The sequence below is a fragment of the Doryrhamphus excisus genome, chromosome 11 (assembly GCF_030265055.1).
Source record: "Doryrhamphus excisus isolate RoL2022-K1 chromosome 11, RoL_Dexc_1.0, whole genome shotgun sequence".
In the NCBI taxonomy this organism is placed as follows: Eukaryota; Metazoa; Chordata; class Actinopteri; order Syngnathiformes; family Syngnathidae; genus Doryrhamphus; species Doryrhamphus excisus.
The window spans coordinates 18,093,246-18,120,018 of NC_080476.1; the positions used below are offsets into that span (position 1 = coordinate 18,093,246).

The 26,773-nt window shown below is 32.2% G+C and overlaps 1 protein-coding gene across 1 annotated transcript in view; it reads right to left on the reverse strand.

Annotated features, from left to right (window-relative positions):
• Positions 1 to 6,381: 6,381 nt before the first annotated feature.
• The window catches only part of tmtc2b (transmembrane O-mannosyltransferase targeting cadherins 2b), a 115,726-nt gene continuing 95,334 nt past the window's right edge, over positions 6,382 to 26,773 (reverse strand). Inside the window, exons 9-12 of the mRNA XM_058086234.1 lie at positions 24,050 to 24,131; positions 21,906 to 22,020; positions 12,675 to 12,738; positions 6,382 to 8,868 (exon numbers count right to left, since the gene is read on the reverse strand). Coding sequence (XP_057942217.1) covers positions 8,689 to 8,868; positions 12,675 to 12,738; positions 21,906 to 22,020; positions 24,050 to 24,131 — 441 coding nt within the window. The 3' untranslated portion in view covers positions 6,382 to 8,688. The remainder of the gene's footprint in view (positions 8,869 to 12,674; positions 12,739 to 21,905; positions 22,021 to 24,049; positions 24,132 to 26,773) is intronic.

Sequence of the window (26,773 nt, forward strand, 5' to 3'; positions counted from 1 at the left end):
TAACTGTTACATTTGTTCACTTCCTGATTTCCTAATGTAGTATAGGTTTTTTGTTTGAATAAAATTTATTTTATTTTATATTAAATATTAATATCACAATTAGGATGGTTTTTGGGGCATATGCGAGTTATTTTTTATTTTTATTTTTATTTTTATTTTTATTTTTATTTTTATTTTTATTTTTATTTTTATTTTTATTTTTATTTTTATTTTTATTTTTTTTTTATTTTTATTTTTATTTTACTTTTTTGTATTTTTATTTTTATTTTTATATTAAATAGTAATACTATCACAATTAGGGATGTTTTTTTGGGGCATATGCAAGTTAGCTTTATTTTTAATTTAATTTATTTTATTTTATTTTTGGACCTTTGCGGCCTCGAAGCAAGTACTGGTACTTTTACAATCAGTAACTGCTAAATTTGGTCACTTCCTGCTTTCCTAATATAGTTTAAGTTTTTTTTTTATTTAAAAATTTTTTGTCCTGTACCTAAATTAAATACAACATTAAATAAAGAAGACGACAACAAAGGCAAAGTGACAAATGTTTTACACTAACAGGGATGCTAAAATTAAAGCTACAGATGCTAAACCTAATTAGCGTTGCAATTAAAGGGAACAACCTATTATATTTTTCACTTTTGAGTTGCATACTCCTATAGAGCACAACGGCACAGAAACATCTTCCAGCATTTGCACCTATTCCCCAAAAACGCAGCCTCCTCCATGCAAGACGCTCCAGAATAGTTCATTCCATACATCTCTTTAATTTTAATTTTAATTTTAATTTTAATTTTAATTTTAATTTTAATTTTAATTTTAATTTTAATTTTAATTTTAATTTTAATTTTAATTTTAATTTATTTTGTTGTTTTTTAAAATTTTTTAAATTTTTAAATTTTTTAAATTTTTTTTAATTTTTTTTAATTTTTTTTAATTTTTTTAATTTTTTTAATTTTTTTAATTTTATTTTTTTAATTTTATTTTTTTAATTTTATTTTTTTAATTTTATTTTTTTTAATTTTTTTTTTTTTTCAGCCTCCTCCACCAAGACGCTCAAAAATAGTTCATTCCATACATCTCTGGAAGCATTTAGCGAAAGACTGATTTTATCATTCCGAAATCTGGTGTTTGGTGACGACGGATAGAGCATCTCATTCGTCTTCCATATCCATAAAAAACTCCCATTGTTTGATTCCATTTGTTGCCACAAAAACAGAAACATATGATCAGCATCACTCATCATTTTTCGGCTTGTAGTTTTCTTCTGGGGAACGTCAGGGCTTCTGTGTATTCTCGAAGTACCAGTACCTGGATACGCCATATGTGTACACGTGCTGCCTCGGCCATATGGAAATGTTTACATCGATGATCAAAGCCATGCAGCTCCATTACTGTTGTTTTTATGACAAGCTCAAATACGTTTACAGAAGGTAGGTGACATGAAACGCTGTGTTAAACATGTGGCACAGCTTACAGGACCACCAAAATAAAATTAGATTATATAAAAAAAACTGCTCCAAAAATCCTGTACAATAATCGTGCAATAAACCGTGCAATAAACTGCTTGAAAAATTCTGAATAGTAAACATGCAATAAACAAGTGCAACAAACCATACTATAAATTGCCCCCCAAAATTTGTACAATAACCATGCAATAAATTGTGCAATAAAAAACTGCTCCAAAAATCCTGTACAATAATCGTGCAATAAACCGCGCAATAACCATGCAATCAACAAGTGCAACAAACCATACTATAAACTGCTTGAAAAATTCTGTATAGTAAGCATGCAATATCAAGTGCAACAAGCCATACTATAAATTGCCCCCCAAAATTTGTGCAATAACCATGCAATAAACTGTACAATAACAGGAAATAAACCATGCAATAAAAAACTACTCCAAAAATCCTGTACAATATTTGTGCAAGAAAACCGTGCAATAACCATGCAATCAACAAGTGCAACAAACCATAGTATAAATTGTGTACAATAACCATGCAATAAACTGTGCAATAACCATGCAATAAACTAGTGCAATGAACCAGAATTTAAACTGCTCAAAAAATAATTAAATGGCATTATACCACAGGTCTTTCCTTCCTGTGGCTGTCAGACTATATAAAAAAACTCCTCCAAAAATTATGTTCAATAATCGTGCAATAAACTGTGCATTAACCATGCAATAAACAAGTGCAACAAACCATACTATGAACTGCTTGAAAAATTCTGTTTAGTAACCATGCAATAAACAAGTGCAACAAACTATACTATAAACTGCTCCAAACATTCTGTACAATAACCATGCAATAAACTGTGCAATAAACAAATGCAATAAACCAGAATTTAAACTGGTCAAAAAAGAAGTTAACTGGAGTTATACTGCAGGTCTTTCCTTCCTGTGGCTGTCCACTATATAAAAAAACTGCGGCAAAAATCCTGTACAATAATCGTGCAATAAACCGTGCAATAACCATGAAAACAACAAGTGTATAAAGTTCTGTATAGTAACCATGCAATAAACAAGTGCAACAAACTATACTATAAACTGTGCCAAACATTCTGTACAATAACCATGCAATAAACTGTGCAATAACATGCGATAAACAAGAATTTAAACTGCTCCAAAAATTCTGTACAATAACCGTGCAATAAACCATGTAATAAACAAGTGCAACAAACTATACTATAAATTGCTCCAAAAATGTTGTACAATAACCATGCAATAAACTGTGCAATAACCATGCAATAAACAAGTGCAACAAACCATACTATAAACTGCTTGAAAAATTCTTTATAGTAAACATGCAATAAACAAGTGCAACAAACTATACTATAAATTGCTCCAAAAATTTTGTACAATAACCATGCAATAAACTGTGCAATAACATGCAATAAACACAAATTTAAACTGCTCCAAAAATTCTGTGCAATAATCGCGCAACAAACTATACTATAAATTGCTCCAAAATGTTGTACAATAACCGTGTAATAAACTGTGCAATAACCATGCAATAAACAAGTTCAACAAACCAGAATTATTAGTAATACCACAGGTCTTTCTTTCCTGTGGCTGTCAGACTATATAAAAAACTGCTCCAACAATTATGTACAATAACCATGCAATAAACTGTGCAATAACCATGCAATAAACAAGTTCAACAAACCAGAATTATTAGTAATACCACAGGTCTTTCTTTCCTGTGGCTGTCAGACTATATAAAAAACTGCTCCAAAAATTCTGTACAATAACCATGCAATAAACTGTGCAATAACCAAGTCCAACAAACCATACTATAAACTGCTCAAAAAAGTCTTGTACAATAACCATGCAATAAAGAAGTGCAGTAAACCGGAATTTAAACTACTCCGAAAATTCTCTACAATAACATGCAATAAACTGTGCAATAACAAACATGTACATAGCTGTAAATTGTGTTTATAATGTCTTGACTTGTATTACTTTGATTTTGTACTTTACTTTATCTTTTCTTACGGAAAAGTTGGCTAAAAACACAACAAGCGAAGCAAATCAAACGCACAGCATAAATTTATTAGGGTGACAAAAAAAAATCGGGGGACAAAAAAAAACAAAAATTTTTTTTTTTACAAAAAGGCAAAAATGTTACAAATTTCAATAATATATACAAATACCACAGCTTTCAAAAATAAATCTATAATTTATCTCTGTGAAGAATTGTGTCTACGATAATGCACCGCTTGAGATCCCTGAGCCGAGACACGGAATTGAACACTTGACTCAAGCAATGCTTAAAAAAAAGAAAGCACAACAAATAAACGCATTGTGACGACAAAGTGTGAGAAAACACCAAAAACGACCAAAAACTGACTTAAGTCACTCGCTCTCAAAGACGCAATCGAAACTGCGGTACAAATTTTTACGGGAATTTAAAAACTTCATCCAGCAATGAAAAACAAACATAAACCTTCCCATTCACGGGTAAAACGCAGTGCCAGCTGGTTCCGTTGCTATGGTAACACAATAACTTACAACGTAGTACATATTGTCCATTTCCGCGCTGCACGGTACGAATGCTCGGCTAATGGCTAATCGCTGTTCCACGGGCGCTAAACGGGGGTGGGAGCAGGTCATTGTTTGGCAAATCGAGTCGAGTCAAATCCGAAGTCATAGGCTTGAAATTTTGAAAACTGAAAACGAAACGAAACTAAAGTAAATGAAACTAAAGTAAATGAAACCAAAGTAAACGAAACTTAAGTCAAGTAAACTGAAAGTCAAGTCAAGTAAACTGAAAATAAAGTCAAGTCAAGTAAACTGAAAGTAAAGTCAAGTAAACTGAAAGTCAAGTAAAGTAAAGTGAAAGTCAAGTAAAGTGAAAGTCAAGTGAAAGTCAAGTGAAAGTCAAGTCAAGTGAAAGTCAAGTCAAGTAAACTGAAAGCCAAGTCAAGTGAAAGTCAAGTGAAAGTCAAGTGAAAGTCAAGTAAAGTGAAAGTCAAGTCAAGTGAAAGTCAAATGAAAGTCAAGTAAACTGAAAGTCAAGTCAAGTGAAAGTCAAGTAAAGTGAAAGTCAAGTGAAAGTCAAGTGAAAGTCAAGTCGAGTGAAAGTCGAGTGAAAGCCAAGTCGAGTGAAAGCCAAGTGAAAGTCAAGTCAAATTCAAGTCAAGTCAAATGAAAGTCAAGTCAAGTGAAAGTCAAGTAAAGTGAAAGTCAAGTCAAGTAAACTGAAAGCCAAGTAAACTGAAAGCCAAGTCAAGTGAAAGTCAAGTGAAAGTCAAGTCAAAGTGAAAGTCAAGTGAAAGTCAAGTGAAAGTCAAGTAAACAGAAAGTCAAGTGAAAGTCAAGTAAACAGAAAGTCAAGTAAACTGAAAGTCAAGTCAAGTGAAAGTCGAGTGAAAGTCAAGTCGAGTGAAAGTCGAGTGAAAGTCAAGTAAAGTAAACTGAAAGTCAAGTAAAGTAAACTGAAAGTCAAGTAAACTGAAAGTCAAGTCAAGTCAAAGTCAAGTCAAAGTCAAGTGAAAGTCAAGTGAAAGTCAAAGTCAAGTGAAAGTGAAAGTCAAGTGAAAGTCAAGTTAAGTGAAAGTCAAGTGAAAGTCAAGTCAAGTGAAAGTCGGGTCAAGTAAACTGAAAGTCAAGTGAAAGTCAAATCAAGTAAACTAGCGCCTATTATTAGCCAAAGTTGACAGCATCCTCAAGCATAAGCACTCAGAAGATGCGTTCAAAGACGTTGTTATGGTTAGTAGTACGCCATATTCATTAATATGACACGTAATGCTAACATCTTAGGCGGTATTTTTGTTATTATGTCGACTATATTGGGTAATAAATGCGTAAAGGTGACCACAGGGGGTGTTATTTCAAGTCTAGAGGGCTCTAATTTATTAATTTATATGTATTTTCTAGGTAGTAAACAGCTTTTCTGTGCTGTAAATATGAAAATATTTGATTTTATAAATAAGAAAATTAACACAGGCGGGTTTTCCGGGACCCTCAGTCTCTAATTTGCTGCAATGGCCCTTTTCTTTTGTTGCCCTCAGTCTCCTTGTGAATAAAATGCATTTACTGTGCAATTACTGTGGTCAAGAACCAGGAAGTAAATACCAAATAATTTCCTGGTTCTCACTGAAGTATTCAATGAGGTATTTTCTTCAAGTACCGTGCAGCAGGAAAACAACATAATATTCCTAATATAATAATAATAATAATAATAATAATAATAATAATAATAATAATAATAATAATAATAATAATAATAATAATATATCAATTCTTGGTAAGCCACTTGTAAACATCTCCCCTAATTCTGTACATTTTCATTTTTTACTTTCACTTCATTTAGACCGACAATAAACATATTAATGACACCAAACATACAAAAATGAAACATTAACACCGGAATCGAACATTTGACATAATGGAAAAAACAAAAAAAATGAAGTAAACTTATTAGCATTCAATTTATATAAAAAAACCCCATCAAATTAGTTGAGTCACGACAAAAAAGGGGAATCAAACATTTCCCCAAGTGTCAAAAAGTGAGCATGGCTATCAATATTTTTATTTGGCTAAAAAACTCCATCATATCCAATCAATATGTATTTGATTTGTATTTTATATTATATTATATTATATTATATTATATTATATTATATTATATGGAAATAAACCAGCATAAACGCCCTTGGGAAGATACTTTTTCCATATACAGCAGGGGTGTCCAAAAGGTGGGGCCGTACCGACAAATGAAAGGATATTACGTAATGCGGCACATGTACATAAGCTAGCAGCAACATGTACATAAGATAGGAAGTCGGAAGTATTTTAAGAATCTCAGATTTGACATATCGGTGAAAAAGCATATTATTAATATGACCCCCCCCCCCCACCCCTCCCCCCCACAAATTGTTGACGTTTTCTTCTGAAATAATTTGACAATGACTTTATTCCATTCCAGTATTCCAGGTTAATTCCCGTAAAATGTGGACTTTTTCCTCATTAGAATATGATATATAATTTTTTAAAAATATTTTTATGTTTTTTCTTATTTTTATTTTTTCAAATCTCACAAACATAAGTTTTTTCAAAAAAAAATTCCAACTATTTAAACTTTTATTTTGTAAATTTTCTTCTGGTAAACTAGTAAAATGGTGAAATGCATCTGGAAGAAAAATTGTGAATTTTTCTTCGGTTTAGGTCACTAACTAGGTCAGAATTAATTTGGATTAATCTCACTTTTTGCAGAGTTTCTTGGAAACCATCAGATCATTATAAGCAGCTTCTGAAATTATCTTCTGAAATAATTTGTCAATGACTTTATTCCATTCCCGTATTCCAGGTTAATTCCCGTAAAATTTGGACTTTTTCTCATTACAAAACGATATATAAATTTTTAATATATTTTTATGTTTTTTCTTATTTTTATTTTTTCAAATCTCACAAACTATTATAATTGTTTTCCAAAAAAGAAAAAAAATCCAATTATTTCAACTTTTATTTTGTAAATTTTCTTCTGGTAACACTGGTAAACTGGTAAAATGGCAAAATGCATCTGGAAGAAAAATTTTGATTTTTTCCTCTGTTTAGGTCACTAACTCAGAATTAATTTGCATTAATCTTGCTTTTTGCAAAGTTTCTTGGAAACTACAAGGCAGATCATTATAAGCAGCTGGTGGCAAACCTAAAGTCCTACATATATGTCACTGAAGGTACACTTTTTGCATTCCCATCTGGATTTCTTTGCGTTTGAGCTGTGTGAAAAGGCATCATGGAAAGTGGAATCCATGAATGCTTGCTGGTGGAATCGAACTTTGTTGTTTTGCTACTAAAATTATGAATTTTTTCATCATAACATTACATTTGAACTTTTGACTTTATACTTGTAACATTTTTTATTATTTTTTTAGTATATTTTGAGACTGTGCCACGGGCCGCAGTTTGAACACCCCTGGTGTTTAGTATGGAGCCTATCTATGAACACTTCTGTTCTTCAGCAGTGCAGATTATAAACTTTGTGATTTTTTCAAATCTCACAAACTATTGTAAATTTTTTCAACAAAAAAAATTTCCAACTATTTCAACTTTTATTTTGTAAATTTTCTACTGGTAACACAGGTAAACTGGCGAAATGCGTCTGGAAGAAATTTTTTTTTCTCATTTTTATTTTTTCAAATCTCACAAACTATTAAAAAATTTTTCCCCCCCAAAAAATAATTTCCAACTATTTCAACTTTTATTTTGTAAATTTTCTTCTGGTAACACTGGTAACCTGGCGAAATGCATCTGGAAGAATTTTTTTTTTCTCATTTTTATTTTTTCAAATCTCACAAACTATTATAAATTTTTTCCAAAAAAAAAATTCCAATTATTTCAACTTTTATTTTGTAAATTTTCTTCTGGTAATACTGGTAACACTGGTAAACTGGCGAAATGCATCTGGAAGAAAATTTTTAATTTTTTTTCCTCTGTTTAGGTAACTAACTCAGAATTAATTTGCATTAATCCCATTAATCTCTTTGCATTGAGTTGTGTGAAAAGTTGTGTGACTTTATACTTTTTTAACATTTTTAATTATTTTCTAGTATATTTTGAGACAGTGCCACGGGCCGCAGTTTGGACACCCCTGGTGTTTAGTATGGACCCTATCTATGTACGCTTCAGTTCTTCAGCAGTGCAGATTATAAACTTTGTGATGAAAATAAGCTTCAATATAATAAATATAACGTAGGTCCTACTTCCTTTTCTGGTCTTCATGCCAAAATTATAAATAATAATCAGCAAGAAATATCATTTTTTTCACTTTTTTTTTCACTTTTCCAAATAAATTAATTCCCTTTGCAAGTCGTCATCAAATATCGCTATCATATTCCTCGTTAATATCTTGGACGTGGAATGACTTGGACTTTGATAATAGCTTCCTGTCTTGTTTGACGACAAATGTTTTCTCTTCCAAATTTCATCCCTCATGCTGGAAAATGGGAAAAAATTCCCATTTTAATTTCAAGTGCTCTCGTTGTAAAAAAAAAAAAAAAGGAGCTACTTTTTTTTTTTTTTTAAGGTAAAAATGTCAGTCAAACGTACAAAGCTTGTAAGGAGGAGCGATCCGAGGCACGGCCACGATCCTCCTCCTCCTCCTCCTGAGTGTTTTTCCGTGTTTTCCGTGTTTTCCAGGCTAAAGAGGACTTTTTTTTTCAAGCATGTTTGTCAACAGGAGCTCAGATGCTGGTGGTCCTCAGGCCTTGCTTCTGCATGATGTTCCACAGCTTGCGTAAGTTGGACTGGGTGATGGTGTCGTCCGGTTTGAGGCGCAAGGCTCGGAGGTAATTGGCTTCGGCTTCTTGAAGTTTTCCATTGAGGTGAAGGATGGCACCCAAGTTCATCAAGGCTGCTGGATACTACAAGAAAAACACAACAAAGTAGTCATGTTGATGTGGACTCACGTCGTACGTCTCACAAGGCCAAAAATGCATAATTAGGTTGAAAAAAAACATACATAAGTCGCACAAGGCCAAAAATATGTAATTAGGTAGAAAAAAACATACATACGTAAGTCGCTTCGGAGTATAAGTTGCACAAGGCCAAAAATGCATCATTAGGTAGAAAAAAACATACATAAGTCGCACAAAGCCAAAAATGCATAATTAGGTAAAAAAAACCATACATAAGTCGCTCCGGAGTATAAGTCGCACAAGGCCAAAAATGCATAATTAGTTAGAAAAAAACATACATAAGTCGCACAAGGCCAAAAATACGTAATTAGGTAGAAAAAAACATACATAAGTCGCTCCGGAGTATAAGTCGCACAAGGCCAAAAATGCCTCATTAGGTAGAAAAAAAACATACATAAGTCGCACAAGGCCAAAAATACGTAATTAGGTCGAAAAAAACATACATAAGTCACACAAGGCCAAAAATAAGTAATTAGATAGAAAAAAACATACATAAGTTGCTCCGGAGTATAAGTCGCACAAGGCCAAAAATGCATAATTAGGTCGAAAAAAACATACATAAGTCGCTCTGGAGTATAAGTTGCAGGAACAGCCAACCAATGAAAAAAAGTGCGACTTATAGTCCGGAAAATACATACAAAAAAAAAATACAAATAAATTAAAAAATACAAAAAAAACACAAACTTAAAAAAAAAAAACTTAAATTATATTAGGAAGGCAGGAAGTGAACAAATGTAACAGTTACTGTAAAAAAGCCAACCTATGGAAAAAAGTGTGACTTATAGTCCAGAAAATACATAAAAAAAAACAAATAAAATGCAAATAAATAAAAATAAAAAAACTTAATATATATATATTAAAATTAAAAATTAACCTATGAGAAAAAGTGCGACTTATAGTCCGGAAAATACATAAATAAAATAAATATATAAATAAATACAAAAAATAAATAAATAAATAAATACTAAAAAAACTTCAACTATATTAGGAAAGCAGGAAGTGAACAAATGTAACAGTTTTTTTTATTTAATCCTGCTAAATTTAAATAAATAATAAATACAATTTAAAATTTTTTTTAAAGATTTTTTTAAAATAAAAAAAATTATAAAAAATGTATTAAAAAATACATTTTTAAAAACTCAATTTTTCTTGTTTTTTTCTAATTGTATTTTCTTAAACAATATTAGGAAAGCAGGAAGTGAACAAATGTAACAGTTACTGATTGTAAAAGTACCAGATGGAGGGGTAGGATTTAATAAGCTTTGCTTCTTCCTACTCCTTTTGGACATGTGGAACTGGGAACTGATTATGGGATGCATTCAATTGTAATCTGATGCATGTTCAAATGTAATTAAACCATTCCCATTCCCATTCCCATTACCATTTCTTCTTGCAGGACAAATCCATCCCTACTTAAGTTCCCCCCTCAGCTCACCAGGAAGACCTTCCAGGTAAGCTCAGCCCCCCAAATCTTCCTCCATCTTTGATTTATATCCCGCCTTTTTCCCTTGCCCTGTAGCTAGCAAACGTCCCCCCGCCCTAATTTCCTGTAGCTCTGCAATCTGTGCTTCCCAATCCTCCCTGGAATACCGGCATGGGGCAGCCCACCACATGTGGTGCAGGAAAGACCGTGAGAGTCAGACTGGTCCAAGTGGTCCAACTGGTCCATGTTAGATGTTTACGGTAAAGAAGCCTTTGATGGGATGGGACGCTTTAAAAAAAAAAAGATGGAGAAGATGCCAGGCAAAGCAAGCATCCGATCGGACTTAACTGGCTGAGCTTTGGGAATGCCGTGACTTAAGGACCAAATCCCAAGGGACTAAATTGTCCTCCCTCACTCTGGAAAAACATGTGGTCTTAATACAAAACACTAGCGGCCTTTGGGGGGAAGGAGGAAAGCATAAAAACGTGAGGGGGGGGGGGGTCCTGATTCAGTATTGATGGTAACATTGCTGGTAACATTTCTGCTTATTTTTTAGTATATTTTGAGATTGTTATTATATAATATAATATAATTCTTATATATATTTATATATTAAATATCTGATATATATAAATTATTCTTAATTATTATTATTGTAATCTTTAATATTTTGAGTTTATGCTGGAAACATTTTTGCTTATTTTTTAGTATATTTTGAGATTGTTATTATATAATATAATATAATTCTTATATATATTTATATATTAATGATATAATATATATAAATTATTATTATTATTATTATTATTATTAATTATTATTATTGCAATCTTTAATATTTTGACTTTATGCTGGTAACATTTCTGCTTATTTTTTTGTATATTTTGAGACTGTTATTATATAATATAATTCTTATATATATTTATATATTAAATATATAATATATATAAATTATTATTATTATTATTATTGTAATCTTTAATATTTTGACTTTATGCTGGTAACATTTCTGCTTATTTTTTATATAATATAATATTTTTTTATATAATATAATATTTTGAGACTGTGCCACGGGCCGCATTTTGGACACCCCTAGTGTTTAGTATTATTATATAATTATATAATATAGTATATAATATATATTATGTAATAATTATTAAGAAAATATTATTAATAATTAATTATTATCATTATTATTATTGTAATCTTTAATATTTTGACTTTATGCAGGTAACATTTCTGCTTAGTTTTTTTAGTATATTTTGAGACTGCGCCACGGGCCGCATTTTGGACACCTCTAGTGTTTATTATTATTATATAATTATATTATATAATAATCAAGAAAGTATTATTATTAATTAATTAATTATTATTTTGTAATCTTTAATATTTTGACTTTATGCTGGTAACATTTCTGCATATTTTTTGTGTGCCATGGGCCGCATTTTGGACACCCCTAGTGTTTAGTATTATTATATAATTATATAATATATATAAAAAATATATATATTATATATAATAATTATTAAGAAAGTATTATTAATAATTAAATAATAATAATAATTAATTATTATTGTAATCTTTAATATTTTGACTTTATGCTGGTAACATTTCTGCTTATTTTTTTGTATATTTTGAGACTGTGCCACGGGCCGCATTTTGGACACCCTTAGTGTTTAGTATTATATAATTATATAATATATATATATATTAGGGTTATATTATTAAGAAAGTATTATTAATAATTAATTAATTTATTATTATTATTATAATACATATATTATTATAATCTTTAATATTTACAATATTTTTATTTAAAATAAAATAAATTAAAATGAGTGGTGCGGGGGGGGGGGGGGGGTGATTGTTTAACTTTTCCACCACCTCTCAGGCAATTCTCGGAGAATCCTCAAATCATCTTCTTTATGATTTTGTGTTAATAACTAATGATAACTAATCATAACTAATGATAATAATGTCCATTATTGCCTCCTTCCTGCTCTTTGCCCATCGTCTAACCTTTCTGGATTTAATTCCCTTTCCTTATTAAATGATCTTCTCCGGAATTCTAAATCTTGTAGGTCCGTTTCAAATAACGGGATTCATGAAACTGGTGTGAAACCTGCAGTTGCGTGGCGTCATGTGGGACACAGCGGGACCACTTTAGGTGCCTTGCTAAAAAGCGTTGTTGGTGGACTGACCCGTCACCGTTCACAATGCTAATTGCTAATTTGTCAATATGCCACATCACAAGCTATCATGACCGTGATTGGTTATTGTGTTCCAGGTGGAACGCTAATGATGTAGCTTAGCTGCGGTCCGTACTCACGTTGGGTCTCAGGCTCGCCGCTTGTCCATAATATTTCTCAGCTGCCTGGTTTAGGCTGGCTTGTCTAAAAAAGGGAAGAAGAAGAAAGAAGCCGTCATTATTCATGTTTACTACCAACATCCTCAGAGGAGGCCTGGAACCTGCTGACTTCACGGATGCTTGTGGGGCACAGAGAAAATAACAGCAGGGGGGGGGGGGGGCATGAGCGATGAGAAAGGTTGATCCATTCGCCTGATTTTTTTTCTCCTCGGATAGCATCTTTCTGCATAGCATAGCATCTCTCCCTCGATAGCATCACTGCTAAGGAATAGTAATGGTAATGGTTTTATTTCATTTCAACATGCATCAGATTCCAATTGAATGCATCCCATAATCAGTTCCCAGTTCCACATGTCCAAAAGGAGTAGGAAGAAGCAAAGCTTATTAAATCCTACCCCTCCATCTGGTACTTTTACAATCAGTAACTGTTACATTTGTTCACTTCCTGCTTTCATAATATAATTTAATTTTTTTTTTTATTTTTCATTTTTTTTTTGTAATTTATTTGTAATTTTTATTTATTTATGTAATGTATATTCCAGACTATAAGTCACACTTTTGTAATAGGTTGGCTTTTTTTTTTACAGTAACTTTTTACATACATTTGTTCACTTCCTGCTTTCATAATATAATTTAATTTTTTTTTTATTTTTCATTTTTTTTTTTAAATTTATTTGTAATTTTTATTTATTTATGTAATGTATTTTCCAGACTATAAGTCACACTTTTGTAATAGGTTGGCTTTTTTTTTTACAGTAACTTTTTACATACATTTGTTCACTTGCTTCCTTTTTAATATAATTTAAGTTATTTTTTTAAGTTATTTTTTTGGGGGGGTCAAGTAGTTTGTAAAATAATTTTTTTAAAAATAAAGATTTTTTGTATTTCTTTGTATTTGATTTTATTTTGAATTATTTTTATGTATTTTCCAAACTAAGTCTAGACTAAGTTCTTTTTTTGGGGGGGTGGGGATTTTTATTTATTTGTATTTTATTTGTATTTTATTATTTTTTTCAATGTATTTTCCAAACTAAAAGTTGCACTTTTTTCATAGGTTGGCTTTTTTTACAGTAACTGTTACATTTGTTCACTTCCTGCCTTTCTAATATAATTTTTAATACAGTTTTTTTTAGGTGGAGGGGGATTTTTATTTATTTATTTATTTATTTATTTATTTATTTATATATATTTATTTGTATTTTTAATGTATTTTCCGGAATATAAGTCACACTTTTTTCACAGGTTTTACAATCAGTAACTGTTACATTTGTTCACTTCCTGCTTTCCTAATATAATTTTTAATGAAGTTTTTTAAAAGTTTTTTTTGGGGGGGTAGGGGGGATTTTTATTTATTTATTCATTTTTATTTATTTGTATTTTTTTAAATGTATTTTCCGGAATATAAGTCACACTTTTTTTCATAGGTTGGCTGTTTGACAATCAGTAACTGTTACATTTGTTCACTTCCTGCTTTCCTAGTTTTTTTTTGTTTGTTTTTGTATTTCTTTGTATTTGATTTTATTTTTATTTATTTATTTGTATTTATTTTCCGGACTATTTTCAGTTGCACTTTTTTTTCATAGGTTGGCTTTTTTACAGTAACTGTTACATTTGTTCACTTCCTGCCTTTCTAATATAATTTAAGTTATCTTTTTTTAAGTTTTTTTTGGGGGGGGGGGGTTATTTATTTGTATTTTATTTGTATTTTTTTTCTAATGTATTTTCCGGAATATAAGTCACACTTTTTTCATAGGTTTTACATTCAGTAACTGTCACATTTGTTCACTTCCTGCTTTCCTAATATACTTTAAGTTTATTTATTTATTTTAGTCACGTACCGAAGTATAAGGTTTTTATTTTTTATTAAATTTTATTTTGTCCCGATGTCCTGCTATCATGCTCACCTTTATTTCTTTATTTCCTCTCAATGACAAAACGCAACGTCGTGTTTTTCACTGATGGTAACAATTGTGCGGCTCCAAACGGGCTATTTCTGACAAAGTCAAGGGCGGACGGGGGCGGGGTGGTGGGGTGTTCTGGTGGCTGCTGGTGGAGCTCCTTCCTTTCTGCTGATCAAAGGACGCCGCTTTCATGTGGAGTGTTGTGGTCAATTATAAGCCCACTCGTTATTTGAACGTTCCAGGTAAAAGGGCAAAGACGTTTAAGAATAACCAGATTTCCCGTAGACATGAATGTTCATTTCTACTGAAGAAAGACGACATAATGTGGTCACATGGGTCTCGTTACAGGAAATCATCACTGTAGCCGTTAAATGGAAGAAAACTAAATGATCTGCCCTTCAAGGGGACTTCAACAAATTCGCTCCTCTGGGAAGATCCTGAAAAAAATTGTGAATCATAATTTTCTTGCTTGGAATTGAGATCGCAATTCTTTAGGACACGGGTTCCCAAATTTGACCAACTCAGGACCCACTGGAACATCAAAAAAATGTCCGCAGCCCACCTTTGTTTTATAAATAGTACATAGATCTAATGCTGCATTCTCAGAGCACTTAACTTACTGAATATTAATAATATTAATATTAATAATATTAATAATAATAATATTAACAGTATAGTAATATTTTTTTAAAATTATTAATAGGTTAACAGTTAGTTTAATAAATAATTAAATAACTAAGAATTATTTTTTATTTAATATAATTAATATTAAACTATTAAATAATATTAAACAATATTAAATAATATTAAATAATTAATATATAATTAATATAAAATCAATAATAATTATTAGAATATTATTTAATTATTAATATTATTATTACTACTACTAATAATATTATTATAGTGGATATAATATAATGGATATGAATATAAATAATATTAATTAATATATAATCAATATAAAATCAATAATAATTATTAGATTATTATTTAATTATTAATACTATTATTATTACTACTAATAATAATATTATAGTGGATATAATATAATGGATATGAAATTGATATATATATTGGTATATATTGAAATTGATATATATATATAATATATATAATAATATAATATATAATAATAATAATAATAATAATAACAATAGTCTTTTAGTTCTTTCTTTTATTTTAATTGGTTTTATTTTTTATGCTTTTATTTAATATCTATTTTACTATTTTATTTCTTATTTGCGCTTTTAGTTTTGGATCAAATTCAATTTGTACCATTATTTTTTGCATTTTGTATGTTTTTATAATAATAATAATAAATATACAATATTATATTAAATACATGTATAAATAATAAATACATTATAATTGTATATATAATTTTTTTAAATTTATTTTAATTTTTTATTTTATATTTATTATATATATATATTTATTATTTAAATTCATTACTCAGTTTTGACCCATTTGACAAAAACAAAAGTGAAAGAAAATGTTCAAAAACGGACTCAAGCGCCATTTTTGTTAATTACATCAAAAATGGTTCGGACATGCTTGATGCCGGTGTTTCCTGGAGACTAGTGGGAATGTTACTCTCGTTGGTAAAGATGGAGAAAAGAAAATCTGACTGTATGGATTATTATGTTTTATAAATATGTATTTTCCCTCCAAACCCAGCCGTACGTTTTGTTTCCCGGTTGAATTATTCAGAAAAAAAAATGACAACTTCTTGTTCAAACACATCACTACGTTTGGCAGCAGAGGGGCTGGAGTTCTACCAAAACATGACTTAAGAAGATCAGGAAGGTTCCTCAAGGCTGCCAAGCGGTAGTGAAGAAAAGAATGTCAAAGATGGCGGTTGCCAAACGTATCAACAAGTGTTTAAAAGTACCAAAACCACCAGGATGAAAACAGAGAAAAATGAACTGCTGAATAACTGATCTTCTTATACGGACATCTTGTTTTACAGATGCTTTATATGTGCCAAATGTGGCCCGCAGGACACTAGTTTGAGGCCCCCCGCCTTGATATGAAAGTTTAATGTTAGTTTGATATGGATGCTGTATGGTATCATGTACCCAGAAAAAAATATTAGGTTTGATTAATGTTCATGTTAAAGGTTAAATAACTGTTAATAGTTATCCTCCCTGTCCGTGTGGAAGTGGTAAGTTTTTTTTTCGCTATTTAAGTTTTTGTTTTTAATAAATGCGTTATTTTTTTTTTTTTGGAAAACCTGATCAGGCCCAGTCTCACCCAGACCCGAGCTCCAGTGGCCCCCAAGTAAATAATAAATAAGTAATTAAGTAAGTAAGTAAGTAATACATTTCGTAATAAAAAACGTAATAAAATTTGCCGACTGCAAACATAATACTGAATTTCCTGCAAATGTAATAATTTGGGATTGGTTGCACGGTGGACAAGTGGTTAGTGCGCGGACCTGACGGCTAGGAGACCGGAGTTCAATTCCACCGTCGGAAGAACATGCAAACGCCACACAGAGATTACGAGATAGAAAGTCGAAATTACGAAAATAGAAATTCGAAATCACGAGTTAGAAAGTCGAAGTTACAAGATAGAAAGTCAAAATTAGGAGATAAAAAGTCAAACCCCACATGTCCGCGTGCTAACCACTCGACCGCCGTGCAACCAATCCCACCACAAAACGTTTTAGTTACAGTATATTATTATATGTGTGATTTTGTGTGTATATGGGGAAGAAATAATCAAAAGAAATAATAAAATATAATAATAATAATAGTAACAAAATTTTATTAAAACAATTGCAATTATCACAATTATGTTAGCATTTTTTTAAATTTAAAATAAATTATAATTTAATAATTAAAAATTCCTTTAATGTATTCAAATAAATACATGACCACTACAAAGATCATTATTTTGTCTCATATTACATTTGTGGGAAGTTATTACCTTTACAGTTTTTCACTTTCCCACATATGTCATAATTTGCAGGAAATTATTACACTTTGTTTGTGTAATAATAATAATAGTAATAAAATTGTATTAAAACATTGCAATTATCACAATTATGTTATCTTTTTTAATTTTAAATAAATTATAATTTAATAATTAAAGATTCCTTTAATGTATTCAAATGATACTCTTTGAATAATATTTTTTGATTTTTTAATTTTTTTGATTTTTTGACATGATACAAACAACAACAACCACAAAGAACATTATGTTGTCTCATATTACATTTGTGGGAAGTTATTACCTTTACAGTTTTTCACTTTCCCACATATGTAATAATTTGCAGGAAATTATTATATTTTGTTTGTGGGTGTAAATGTGCGTTTTCGTTACAGTATATTATTGTATGTGTGATTTTGTGTGCATATGGGGAAGAAACAATCAAAAGAAATAATAAAATATAATAATAATAATAGTAATAAAATTGTATTAAAACATTGCAATTATCACAATTATGTTATCTTTTTTAATTTTAAATAAATTATAATTTAATAATTAAAGATTCCTTTAATGTATTTAAATGATACTCTTTGAATAATATTTTTTGATTTTTTAATTTTTTTGATTTTCTTGACATGATACAAACAACAACAACCACAAAGATCATTATTTTGTCTCATATTACATTTGTGGGAAGTTATTACCTTTACAGTTTTTCACTTTCCCACATATGGAATAATTCAGGGTTTGCAACAAATCACATTTTATGCAGGACATGTTACCAAATTAGCATTGCTAACATCATGACACGCTGGTAATCGTTCAGATATGCTGCATTTTTGACCCGGATACGCAACACATATGGTGCGTTTAAGGGCGATTTTGCTTACGTTTCCCTTGGTTGCTATTATTATCATTATTTGACACATAAAATTGCAGGTACAAAAACCTCCCAGTGGCCTTCAGGCACTAAACAGCCTACCGTTTAAAAGCCCGCAAAGCAGAGTCAATGTAGCAAAAAAAAAAAAAGCCAAGAATGTGATTATTAGTTTGGAAGCAAAATGATCACCAGCGGCCCCGAGAGGGCAATAAAAGACATTTGCACATGTAAGAACTTCTCTTCTCCGAACAAGTTTGAGAGGGGGGGGGGTTCCACATCTGCACACCAACACAAACACATAAAGAGCGTGAGCTGTGCAAGAGTCGGGCGGTCGGCCAAACTGGCAGGGAAAAGTCGAAGCGCCGGCGTATAACCACGAGTGTCTTTCAATATGTTTACATTGCAATCAAGTGGACAGAATTATTGGGTTGGATTGGATTTGTGCCGAAACGGCGCAAAAAAATGAAGTAGCATGCAAAAGCACGGGCAACAAGTCAGGTATTAGACGTCAAAGCTACAGCAAGACCGTTTTAAAAAATACCCCAAAAACACTAAAAGGGGACCGGATAGCGTTCACTACGGATCTCATAGCAAGTACCGTATTTTCCGGACTATAAGTCGCACTTTTTTTCATAGGTTGGCTTTTTTACAGTAACTGTTACATTTGTTCACTTCCTGCCTTTCTAATATAATTTTTTTTTAAGTTTTTGTTTTTTGGGGGGATTTTTATTTGTTTGTATTTTTTTATTTATTTGTATTTTATTTGTGTTTTTTTAATTTATTTTTTATGTATTTTCCGGACTATAAGTCACACTTTTTTTCATAGGTTGGCTTTTTTACTGTAACTGTTACATTTGTTCACTTCCTGCCTTCCTAATATAATTTTTTTTTTCAAGTTTTTGTTTTTTTGGGGGATTTTTATTTATTTGTATTTTTTTTATTTATTTGTATTTTATTTGTGTTTTTTTTAATTTATTTTTTAAATGTATTTTCCGGACTATAAGTCACACTTTTTTTCATAGGTTGGCTTTTTTACAGTAACTGTTACATTTGTTCACTTCGCCTTTCTAATATAATTTAATTTTTTTTAAAACTTTTTTTATTTGTATTTTTTAATTTATTTGTATTTTATTTGTGTTTTTTAAATTTATTTTTTATGTATTTTCCGGACTATAAGTCACACTTTTTTTCATAGGTTGGCTTTTTTACAGTAACTGTTACATTTGTTCACTTCCTGCTTTCCTAACATAATTAAAAAAAAAATTCAATTTTTTTTTGGGGGGGGGGATTTTTATTCATTTGTATTTTTTTTTATTTATTTTTAAAATGTATTTTCATATATATCTTTTCATAGGTTGGCTGTTCCTGCGACTTATACTCCAGTGCGACTTATGTATGTTTTTTTTCTATTAATTGTGCATTTTTGGCCTTGTGCGACTTATACTCCGGAGCGACTTATGTATGTTTCTTTGTACCTAATTATGCATTTTTGGCCTTGTGCGACTTATACTCCAGAGTGACTTATGTATGTTTTTTTCTATTAATTATGCATTTTTGGCCTTGTGCGACTTATACTCTGGAGCGACTTATGTATGTTTTTTTCTACCTAATTATGCATTTTTGGCCTTGTGCGACTTATACTCCGGAGCGACTTATGTATGTTTCTTTGTACCTAATTATGCATTTTTGGCCTTGTGCGACTTATACTCCGGAGCAACTTATGTATGTTTTTTTCTACCTAATTATGCATTTTTGGCCTTGTGTGACTTATACTCCGGAGCGACTTATGTATGTTTTTTTTCTACCTAATTATGCATTTTTGGCCTCATGCGACTTATACTCCGGAGCAACTTATGTATGTTTTTTTCTACCTAATTATGTATTTTTGGCCTTGTGCGACTTATACTCTGGAGCGACTTATGTATGTTTTTTTTCTATTAATTATGCATTTTTGGCCTTGTGCGACTTATACTCCGGAGCAACTTATGTATGTTTTTTTCTACCTAATTATGCATTTTTGGCCTTGTGCGACTTATACTCCTGAGCGATCCTGGTGGACTTCAACCTGCAAAGGACTGGTCCCAACGTCAACCATGAAGGAAGAAATGACCTCAATGTAAGTGGCAGTTCCTTTCCTATAGGAAGTTTTATATTAAACATAAGCAGAAATATTAATATGTAATAAAAATAAGACAGCTAATATTTCATTGTTCAGACTCATATCAACCGGGATTTTATTGCAAAGTACGAGCCAGCTCTCGCAAAGCAAGAGTGGCAAGGAAAAGTGAGAAAAGAGCATATGAAAATATACAGCTGGAAAACTGCTCCCAGTTGGCACGGCGACCAGGGAAAAGGATTATAAAGTGCAGTCGAGTCAATCGGACCGGCTGAGGATAAACTGTGCTCCGTCTCTCACGCACGTGTTTCCTTTCAGCATTAGAAATGGAGTAGTGGTGCAGTACTACTGTGCGGGTACTACAAATGTTAGCATAAAATGTAGATAGAATAAATATAATGTTAGTTATCACCCTTATATTACATTTGCTTAGACAATAGAAAGTATTTGAATGTACTGAAGAGGGAAGGTTCCCGTGACCATGATCAGAGACCCCCAGAGACCCCCAGGTCCTGGAGGTGCCTGGATGCGTGTTAGAATAAAATGTACATAGAATAAATATAATGTTAGTTATCACCCTTATATTACATTTGCTTAGACAATAGAAAGTATTTGAATGCACTGAAGAGCAAAGGTTCTTGTGACCCTGATCAGAGACCCCCAGAGACCCCCAGGTTCTGGAGGTACCTGCATGCGTGTTAGAATAAAATGTACATAGAATGAATATAATGTTAGTTATCACCCTTGTATCCATTTGCTTAGACAATAGAAAGTATTTGAATGTGCTGAAGAAGAAAAGTTCCTGTGACCCTGATCAGAGACCCCCAGAGACCCCCAGGTCCTGGAGGTGCCTGGATGCGTGTTAGAATAAAATGTAGATAGAATAAATATAATGTTAGTTATCACCCTTGTATCCATTTGCTTAGACAATAGAAAGTATTTGAATGTGCTGAAGAAGAAAAGTTCCTGTGACCCTGATCAGAGACCCCCAGAGACCCCCAGGTCCTGGAGGTGCCTGGATGCGCCAACAGCAACCCTACAGATATTCATGTTAATCCTGCAAGAATGTTTCAAGATAAGAACTCATAAAATAATAAAAGTAATTACTCTCACACGTAGACAAACAAATACAGCTCATGGAACCGCCTTCTCCCCCCCTTAGGGTTGCACGACCATATAGTAGGGACCCCCAAAAAAAGAATAACAAAGTGTGAACTGCATATTCACTTATACTCCCCTCGCTGCGAGTAACTTTGAATATTGTTTTCTGTCTTTTCTGTATTTCTGTATTTAACTGTTTTTTACAATTGTCACAGGATTTTGAACCTGACCACAAATAATCCCAATCCAATATTTACCTTAGCATGTGAGCTGCACTGAAGACCACATCGAACTCCCCGCTGTCGAGGCGTGCAGCTTTCTGTGCCATGTCCGCCGCTTCCAGCAAACGGGATTCTTCCAACAAAAACTGACCTGACAGGTAAGAACAGCGATGAAGTGTTCGAGTGCTGCTAAGAACCCAACACAGATGCGTACAGCAGACATTTTGCATTTGGTGGTAACAATCTGGCAATGCTAAATGCTAAACCTCCAGAAAGGACTGGGGTTGTTGACTATATTGATCTGTATTTCGAGTATACTTTGGTATAGAAGTGGGATTCATATCAAAAGGTGCGCTACCCGTACATTTAAGTACTTATTTCCGATTTTTTAGACTGCCTAGCAACCCGTTATTTACGTATTATACTGTATTGATTCTACCTCTTAATGGTATTGATGCAATCCCAATGATTGCGGGTCTTACCGTCCAATAAACGGTTTTAAACTTGCACCTTTTGAACTCCCTTCAGCTACATTGGTCCACTTATCCAATTCATTGAAGGTGCGCCTCATAATGCGGTGCGCCTTATATATAGAAAAAGTTTTAAAATGTCATTCATTGAAGGTGCACTCTATAATGCTGTGCGCTTTATATATGGAAAAAGTTTTAAAATGTCATTCATTGAAGGTGCGCCTAATAATGTGGCACACTTAATGTATGGAAAAAGTTTTAAAATATGTAATTCATTGAAGGTGCGACTTAAAATGCGGTGCGCTTTATATATGGAAAAAGTTGTAAAATATGTCATTCATTGAAGGTGCGCCTTATAATGCGGTGCGCCTTATATAAGGAAAAAGTTTTAAAATATGTCATTCATTGAAGGTGCGCCTTACGTATGGAAAAAGTTTTAAAATATGTCATTCATTTAAGGTGCGCCTTATAGTATATGGAGAACGTTTTAAAATATGTAATTCATTGAAGGTGCACCTTATATATGGAAAAAGTTTTAAAATATGTCATACATTGAAGGTGCGCCTTATAATGCGGTGCACCTTATAGTGTATGGAAAAAGTTTTAAAATATGTCATTCATTGAAGGTGCGCCTTACGTATGGAAAAAGTTTTAAAATATGTCATTCATTGAAGGTGCGCCTTATATATGGAAAAAGTTTTAAAATATGTCATTCATTGAAGGTGCGCCTTATAATGCGCTGTGCCTTATAGTATATGGAAAAAGTTTTAAAATATGTCATTCATTGAAGGTGCGCCTTATAATGCGCTGCACCTTATAGTATGTATATGGAAAAAGTTTTAAAATATGTCATTCATTGAAGGTGCGCCTTACGTATGGAAAAAGTTTTAAAATATGTCATTCATTTAAGGTGCACCTTATAATGTGGTGCGCTTTATGTATGGAAAAAGTTTTAAAATATGTAATTCATTGAAGGTGCGCCTCATAATGTGTTGCGCCTTATAGCATATGGAAAACGTTTTAAAATATGTCATTCATTGAAGGTGCGCCTTATAATGCGGTGCACCTAAAAGCATATGGAAAAAGTTGTAAAATATGTCATTCATTTAAGGTGCGCCTTATAATGCGGTGCGCCTTATAGTGTGTGGAAAAAGTTTGAAAATGTCATTCATTTAAGGTGCGCCTTATAATGCGGTGCGCCTTATATTATATGAAGAAAGTTTTTAAATATGTCATTCATTGAAGGTGTGCCTTATAATGCGGTGCGCCTTACGTATGGAAAAAGTTTAAAATTTGTCATTCATTGAAGGTGCGCCTTACAGATGGAAAAAGTTTTAAAATATTTCATTCATTGAAAGTGCGCCTTATAGTATATGGAAAAAGTTGTAAAATATGTCATTAATTGAAGGTGCGCCTTATAATGCGGTGCGCCTTATATATGGAAAAAGTTTTAAAATATGTCATTCATTGAAGGTGCGCCTTATAATGCGTCATTGAAGGTGCGCCTTTTGTGGTGGAACCCCCCAACTTGTAACCATCTGGAATATTGATAGATGAATTGACAGTGAAAACGAGATGAGGCGTTAGCGTCGATGTAAAATGCGTGCTTGTCAGCTAGCACCTCGGCACCCTGCCTAAATATACCAGCGTACGATGTACTGAAATCGAGATACGTCAAATTCGAAAATGAGAAAATAAACGCCGACTTACCATAATGCATGTAACAGTTGCCCTTTGTGGGATCCAGTTGGATGGCCTTCAAGAAGTACCTCTCTGCTTCTGATTTCTGCCCCTGAGACGAAATAACCGCAGTGTCATTACCGGTTCAACGACTCCCGAAAACGACTCAAAAAAACACCCGGCGAAATATCTTCATGTATACTCAACGTGTCTCTCCAAACCGCAGCCCCGCTTTAGCAATAAATCTTCATTGACGAACGCCATTGATGCTGTTTGTCCAGGCTCATGTGTCAAGTGTCAACATACAGTATGTGTGGTCAAGTCCTGGTGCAGACCTTTCATGACACTTTTATCCGTGCAAATAACACTTTTCTGAGCATAACCACAGATTGCTAGTGTGTGTGCGTAATGTGGGGCAACGGAAAGTGGATGGATGTGGGAGGAATGGGAATGGGAATCTTTTGGGTTGACCGGACAGACTTCAACTGTTTATTGTAAAATATAAATACGTTTATAGTGAAATGTTAACATTTTTTATGTCAATATTATGACTTTGTTCGAATATTTTTGCTTAAATCTGTTTTGCTGACATTCCCTTTCGCGCAGCACCATCTAATGGATGCAAAACGTAACTCCAGCCTCTACTGCAGCGCCTTATAGATCGTATATGGAAAATGTTTTAAAATGTCATTCATTGAAGGTGCGCCTTATAATGCGGTGCGCCTTATATATGGAAAAACTTAATATGTAATTCATTGAAGGTGCGCCTTATAATGTTGTGCGCTTTACATATAGAAATAGTTTTAAAATATGTTATTCATTGATGGTGTGCCTTATAATGCGGTGCACCTTATATATGGAAAAAGTTTTAAAATATGTCATTCATTGAAGGTGCGCCATATAATGTGGGGCGCCTTATATATGGCAAAGGTTTTAAAATATGTAATTCACTGAAGGTGCGCCTTATATATGAAAAAAGTCATTGAAGGTGAGCTTTATAATGTGGTGCGCCTTATAGTATGTGGAAGAAGTTTTAAAATATGTCATACATTGAAGGTGCGCCTTATATATAGAAATCGTTTCAAAATATGATGTGCCTTACAATGCGGTGCGCCTTATATATGGAAAAAGTTTTAAAATATGTAATTCATTGAAGGTGCGCCTTATAATGCAGTGCGCCTTACATATGAAAAAGTTTTAAAATATGTCATTCATTGAAGGTGCACCTTATAATGCGGTGCGCTTTATATATGGAAAAAGCTTTAAAATATGTAATTCATTGAAGGTGCGCCTTATGTATGGAAAAAGTTTAAAAATATGTCATTCATTGAAGGTGTGCCTTATATTTCGGTGCGCCTTATATATGGAAAAAGTTTTAAAATATGTCATTCATTGAAGGTGCGCCTCATAATACGGTGGGCCTTATATATGGAAAAAGTTGTAAAATATGTCATTCATTGAAGGTGCGCCTCATAATACGGTGCGCCTTATATATGGAAAAAGTTTTAAAATATGTCATTCATTGAAGGTGCGCCTTATAATGCGTCATTGAAGGTGGGCTTCATAATACGGTGCGCCTTATACATGGAAAAAAGTTTTAAAATTTGTCATTCATTGAAGGTGCGCCTTATATATGGAAAAGGTTTGATAATATGTCATTCATTGAAGGTGTGCCTTATATTTTGGTGCACCTTGTATATGGAAAAAGTTTTAAAATATGTAATTCATTGAAGGTGCGCCTTTATATATGGAAAAAGACATGACATATATTTTTTAAATATGTCATTCATTGAAGGTGCGCCTTTTTATGCGGTGCATCTTACATATGGAAAAAGTTTTAAAATGTAATTTATTGAAGGTGCGCCTTATAATGCGTAATTGAAGGTGCGCTTCATAATATGGTGCGCCTTATATATGGAAAAAGTTAAAATATGTAATTCATTGAAGGTGCGCCTTATAATGCGTCATTGAAGGTGCGCCTCATAATACGGTGCGCCTTATATATGGAAAAAAGTTTTAAAATTTGTCATTCATTGAAGGTGCGCCTTATATATGGAAAAGGTTTTATAATATGTCATTCATTGAAGGTGTGCCTTATATTTCGGTGCACCTTGTATATGGAAAAAGTTTTAAAATATGTAATTCATTGAAGGTGCGCCTTTATATATGGAAAAAGACATGACATTTTTTAAATATGTCATTCATTGAAGGTGCGCCTTTTTATGCGGTGCACCTTACATATGGAAAAAGTTTTCAAATATGTCATTCATTGAAGGTGCGCCTTACAATGCGTTATTGAAGGTGCGCCTCATAATACGGTGTGCCTTATATATGGAAAAAAGTTTTAAAATATGTCATTCTTTGAAGGTGCGCCTTATAATGTGTCATTGAAGGTGCGCCTCATAATATGGTGCGCCTTATATATGGAAAAAAGTTTTAAAATTTGTCATTCATTGAAGGTGCGCCTTATATATGGAAAAAGTTTTAAACTATGTCATTCATTGAAGGTGTGCCTTATATTTTGGTGCACCTTGTATATGGAAAAAGTTTTAAAATATGTAATTCATTGAAGGTGCGCCTTTATATATGGAAAAAGACATGACATATATTTTTAAAATATGTCATTCATTGAAGGTGCGCCTTACAATGCGTCATTGAAGGTGCGCCTCATAATACCGTGTGCCTTATATATGGAAAAAAGTTCAAAAATATGTCATTCATTGAAGGTGCGCCTTATAATGCGTCATTGAAGGT